Consider the following 6,488-nt stretch of genomic DNA (forward strand, 5'->3'; position numbering starts at 1 on the left):
ACACCCGACGCGCAATTTTGACATGCATATATCATTGTTTTTATTTGGCATGAATGTGTTCTTATATGAGATATTGTGGCGCGCAAGACTTAATTGCCTACCTCAATAAACAAGTAAACACTCAGGTCAAATTAGATCTTATCTAGGCTTTAACTTTGGCATGCATGGAGCCAACGTTTTCATGCGGCTGAAATTCTTCCTTTAATAAGACGGAGTGTCAAGAGCATGGCCCATGTTCCTATCTCAATGGTCAGTCACATTGTAGGTTAAAATATCGTGTCAAAGTTTCCCCAGGCCATACCTTTAACATGCATTGAACACTTGATATTAATTTGACTGATATATTACCTTACTGAGCCGTAGCCGTAACGTCGCACACAAGACCAAAGCTCCTATTTCAAAGATCAATGACATGTTCTGGTGTCATAGGTCCTGTCAGAGCTTGTCCGGGTCTTTCTTTGACATTCAACAATCTTAGTTTATTTGGCATAAATGTTTGTTTTTATTAGATGAAGTGTTGCTTGAAAATCCATGGCCAGAGCTTAAACCGAATGAGAAGGAAGTCGCCCAAAAGACCTAAGACTTTGACATGTATTGAACAATATCTTTTAAATTTGACAGAATTATCACCTGAATATTACGGGGTATTGCAAGTAATACACAGTGCCTTTATCTCAAATTTCAATTTCATACATTTTGGTCAAAGATCAGTCAGTCCTTCTACAATCAGTAACTTTAACATTAATGAAATTATTGATTTATTTTTGTCTCACTAACAGATTACTATTTAGAATATGCAAACGCAAGTCCTTGAAACATGATACGTTTTTTAAGAAACGGGGATAATGCTACAAAATTTGCTGTTATAATCTAATAAGTGTTACTTTTAGAAAACCATTTACATCAATTTTATTGTCTTTCCGGATGATTTTTAAGCACATTTGTACACAAATCCCTATTTGGAATGTCATTTGGCATTTGGTAAATCCTTTCTTTTGTGCTTTTGTTGTTTGATATGCAAGTACTTAAACAGTTATTTACACATCTACTGACAGTTATTGATACATCTATATGTGCAATCATGGAATGGTTCGTTATAAAATCTCTCCCAGCTCTTCAGTGTAAGTTGACTCGCTTCATGTAACTTCGAGCCAACGGTCTGGTCAGTACTTGTGTCGTCATGCTGTAATAATCTTCGAAGAATCCTTCCCATATCAAATTTGTACGCCAGTGGGTTGCTTTGGTGGGTGTGCCACAGCAGATCTATTCCAATACTTGGAGTCAGCGAGAGGCATGGTAGAAGTTTGCACAGATAAATGTATTGCTTGTATCTTTCGTTGACATTTTCATGGTTTTCTTCATTCTTGTGTTCTGTTGATGCTATCTTATCATAGAATGTCGACTGTCTCTGTGCAGCTGCAACAAGATCGTAAGACGATGTGAAGTTCTCTACGGCGTCTTTATCAAGTATGCCGTATTCCATCGCAAATGGCTCATCTTTGTCCCCGTACTTCTGTAACCAGTGTTTCTTTGCAGCTTGCAAACACAGAGCTCTCTCTTGCTTATTGTAAAATGTATGGTTGACGACTGTTCCAACAAGAGCAATGCAATCGCTTTCATAGTTCTTCGGGGACAGCATATGACAATGCCATATCCACTCAATATCAAGAGGGGCAGTTAGACATTCGTCCCTGTGTTCAGCGGCAAGCGGTATCCAGTACTTTTCATATCTGTATGCAGCACGTCTCAGCATATGTTCGTCTTTAAGGTCTGGAATTTCAGCAACCTTTTCCAGAAAATCGATGTCCCTCGGAACCTGTGGTAGCAAATCTATGCTGAACATCAGTTTAGACGCCGCTTCCTTGTGATCCATTTTGTCAAGCACTACAACAAAAATAAATGGTTTTATTCAGCTTCTTTTCAGACATGACAGATTGGTACATACTAGAACATACATAGTGTAAGGCAAATGCAAATGAGGGATGAGGTGTCTAACAGTTATGTGTCAGGCTTTATTATTTATTTATTTATTTAGAAAATAAGGCTTAATATTCATAAATCATGAAACAATGTTGCTCTTATTTTCCAATCCTAACTTAAGTTATACCTAAAAAGGAATTCATATAAAATATATATCTAAGCAGCTGTGCACAACGCCTACCCGAACTAAAAAAAGTAATAAGCGCGTGTCCGAAGGGTAGAATCGCATAATTCCACATCCAACGTTATGTCTTTACAAAATTGGGTGATCCATTTGTCATTTAAAATGTCTAATTGAAATAAAACTAATTACATCTTTTTTTTCTGTCATTATGTTCATGTCAAGTACCTCTATATTGTATTGACGTTGCATAAAAATGGTCATGTAAGCTCCCTTTGCCATTCAAAGTCATAATTGGATAACTGTACTTCCTGCAAAATATGTCCTTTAAACGTATCTCTCTCTCTCTCTCTCGTTCTCTCTCTCTCTCTCTCTTTGTCTCTCTTTCAAGTCACATATTTCCCTGTGTTTGAATTGCGTGAGTATGTCACTACAAATTTTACATTATATTAAAATCTATAAATATGCGAAAACAAGGATCTGATTAGGTTTATTATTTTCTGCGTAATACATTAAATATTGGTAGCTACAGAAGCTAGACGAGGGAAATCCTGATGTCATTGCCCTAAGAAAACAGTCTTGTGCCGAGAAAAATATTCAGTCGGAATGTATAAGACTAATAAGGTGAAATTGTAAGAAAATATTTCTTACCTTGAAATTTCCACCAAATCTGTTCCGTAAAAATGAGAGTTTGTCCGGGCGGCCGACCCTTTTATATATCCACTGAGATCAATGATAACATTATTGTTTCCGTTCAATATTTATTAATATAATTCGTAGAATCAAGTTTTAAAACAATTAAACAAAGCATGGGCGTAGTCACTATTTATACACGATGCAGCCCCTCGTGAAATTATTTCGAAGGTAAAACAGCCCGAGTTTATAAATACTGTAAAAACACAGTTTTGCTATAAATCATTTCGATTCTTATATGTCTCTTCAATTCAGCACATGTTTGTCTTAAAGGTCTGGAATTTCAGCAACCTTTTCCAGAAAATTGATGTGCATTGAAACTTGTGGTAGCAAATCTATGCTGAACATCAGTTTAAAAGCCGCTTCCTTGTGATCCATTTTGTCAAGCACTACAACAAAGAAAATTACATAAATATCACAGGTTTAGTATTATTAGTAAGGCATCTCAGAAATGACAGTTATGGGCCTGGCTCAGGGATGACAGTTATGGTTTTGGCTAAACGTCTAAGAAAAGTGTTTCAAATACATTTGTTTTATAAAATGTTTTTTATCACAGTATATATTGTATTCAGAGGAGGAGGAAGCTATAATGTTGAGGCGTTATATTATGTTCACAGAAGGAGGCTATCATGCTGATGCGATAATATTGTTCAGAGAAATGAGCCCATAATGTTAGGCGTTATTTTATGTTCAGGGGAGAGGCTACATGTTTGGGGCGAAAATATTATTTCAAGGAGGAGGCTATAATGTTAAATGCGATAATATTATGTTTCAAGGATGAACTATAATGTTGAGGCGATAATATTATGCCCCGAGAGGATCTATAATGTAAGGCTTTATATTATGTTCAAAAGGAGGGGGCAATAATGTTGATGCGATAATATTATGTTCAAGAATGAGACTATAATTTTTGAGCGTTTATTTATGTTCAGGGGAGGGCTATAATGTTGAGGCGATAATATTATTTCAGAGGATAAGACTTTAATGTTGAGCTTATATTAGTTAAAGAGAGGAGGCTATAATGCGAGACGATAATTTTAGTTCAGAAGGAGGCGTAATGTTGAGGCGATAAATAAATTCAGAGATAAACCCCATAATGTTGAGGCGATAATATTATGTCCAAGGATGAGGCTATAATGTTGAGGCGTTATAAAAATGTTCAAAAAGGGGAGGCTGTAATGTTGGGGCGGAAAATATTATGTCAGAGAATGAGACTATAATTTGGGGCGTATATATTCAGAGGAGGAGGCTATAATGTTAGGCTTTAATATTATGTTAAAGGGAAATAAGACTTTAATGTTGAGGCGTTATATTATGTTCAAGGAAGGCATAATGCTGAGCCCATAATATTATTTTCAGAAGGAGGAGCTGTAATGTTGAGGCGATAAATAATGTTCAGAGGATAAAACCTAATGTTGAGGCGATAATATTATGCCCAAAGGGGTTTGAGGCAATAATGTTGAGTGCGTTAAAATTAAGTTCAAAAAAAGGAGGCTGTAATGTTGAGGCGGTAAATTATGTTCAGAGAATGAAAACTATAATGTTGGGGCGATAATAATGTCCAATGATGAGCAAAAATGTTGAGGCGATAATATATGTTCAGAGAGGTTTAAAAATGTTGGGGCGATAATATAATGTTCAGAGATGGAGACAATAATGTTAAACGTTATATTATGTTTAGAGGATGAGCTATAATGTGAGGCGTTAAAATTATTTTAGGGGAGGAGGCTATAATGTTGAGGCGATAATATTATGTTCAGAGGATGAGACTTTAATGTTGAGGCGTTATGTTATGTTCAGAGGAGGAGGCTATAATGCAGAGGCGATAACATTACGTTCAGAGGAGAAGGCTATAATGTTGAGGCTATAATATTATGTTCAGAAGATGAGACTATAATGTTGAGGCGATGATATTATGCCAGAGATAGGCTAAAAAAGTTGAGGCGTTATATTATGTTCAAGGGGGAGGCTAAATGTCGGGGCGATAATTTTAATTTTCAGAGGATGAGACTATAATGTTGAGGGGATAATAAGGGCAGAAATGAGATACCCCACCCTGCTTTAATTTATGTGTCTATGCCAATCAAAATAGATTCTTATTCATTTGTGGACATAAACATTAATGGGCTTGAATTATGCTTACTATAACTATCAAAGGGCGTACAAACAACGGTAGAAGCAATACATAAAGGAAACTCTAAACCATTAATTTCCTTCCTGTCGTGAAAACGGACGACATTCAAAATTCTTATGCCTATATCAGAACTGTTATTACTAAAATATGATACTGCTGTATCGTAACAATACATCTCCATGCATTACATCCATATTTGCATCACAAGTAACTCCAGTTCGCTAAAATCAGGGTATTACTAACTGATTTACATTGAACAACAACTGCCGATCGGAAATGACAAATGCTTATTTCTATTATACAAAACCGTTTCAATCACCCGAACGGGTCGGAAAATAAAGAGAAGAACTGTGATGTTTGCTTCGGCGTTTCTAAAGCCTTTCGCTATCCAAAACTAAACCAGAAAAGACATTTGTGGAGCCAACGGATCCGCAGAGACGTTTTAACGGAACTATATTTGCATTTTACGGATCTTTGTCTTGTACGGCGTATGAAATGCTGAGTAACTGATCTGACGGCATCCAGCGTTTGGGCTAACGGAAGAACTGCAGAATCTTTGGCTTGCGGCAACACACCTTCTTTCAAAGATTTCTACGGGGGAAACTATAAATTCAGGCCCGAACTGTTTATTACTAGTTTCCCAAATCCGTTAAACAGGGAAAAAACAAACAAAGATAAAAACTAAGACACTGCCCCCAAAAATTCCGCTAAAACCGTAAGAAAATCAAGACACATAAACAAACTCAAAGTATTTTACACTCAAGAACATTTTATTAAACTTCTAACGATTTTCAGTAAATACGTACAACCCTATATAGTTAACCTTGAATGTGTACGTAGTTCATATGTACTGTCCTCAATTCCGTTGAGTCGTTTTGCTATGAAAATAAATATACTTCAACTAGAAAGTAAACGTTAAATTCCTTTATATAAACGCCCAAAGAACTCTCAACAACATTTTTTAAATAAGCCATAACGGATTTTCAGTAAATACATATAACCCTGTATATAATCTTTGATGTGAACTGTAGTTTCATCCATACTGTCCGTCAATTCCGCTGAGTCATTTTGTTATAAAAATAAATATATCTTAAACTAGAAAGTGTCGTTAATTCCGTATATAAACACCCAAAGTACTTTCATTGACGTGCCTAACAATTTTGGGTGTCAAAGTGGCGGTATTATTCTGACTAATATCTAAAACTAAATACGAACTTTCGTCATTTCGTGTATTTTCGTGTTTATTGACTGTAAGAAGCGAACTGTAAATCTTTAAGGGATTGAACGGAAAACATTCGAGGGATTTTACGAGATGTTAACGGATTCAACGATATTTTCAACGGATATTTTTAAGGGATTCTAACGGACATTTAATACGGATTTAAGAACAGAAAGCTTTGTTATTTGTGTCTTTCGGCCCCTTAGGGTAAGGTATAGACCTGGAAGCTCCCTGTTAATTCAGGATGGGTCTACAATTTAAATCTTTCATATATAACACTATTATATTGTGGGTCAAAATGGTGTTTCGGTTTCTGAAGTAGAGTTTAACTTTGGTCAAGG

General features: G+C 35.9%; 1 protein-coding gene across 1 annotated transcript; it reads right to left on the bottom strand.

The window, feature by feature from the left end:
- Window positions 1-1,045: 1,045 nt before the first annotated feature.
- LOC123558436 (uncharacterized) lies at window positions 1,046-1,873 on the bottom strand. Its single transcript, XM_045350314.1, has one exon. The coding sequence runs from the start codon at window positions 1,871-1,873 to the stop codon at window positions 1,046-1,048; it is 828 nt and encodes a 275-aa protein (XP_045206249.1).
- Window positions 1,874-6,488: the final 4,615 nt, after the last annotated feature.

This window comes from Mercenaria mercenaria, unplaced genomic scaffold (genome assembly GCF_021730395.1).
Source record: "Mercenaria mercenaria strain notata unplaced genomic scaffold, MADL_Memer_1 contig_4938, whole genome shotgun sequence".
Taxonomy (NCBI): Eukaryota; Metazoa; Mollusca; class Bivalvia; order Venerida; family Veneridae; genus Mercenaria; species Mercenaria mercenaria.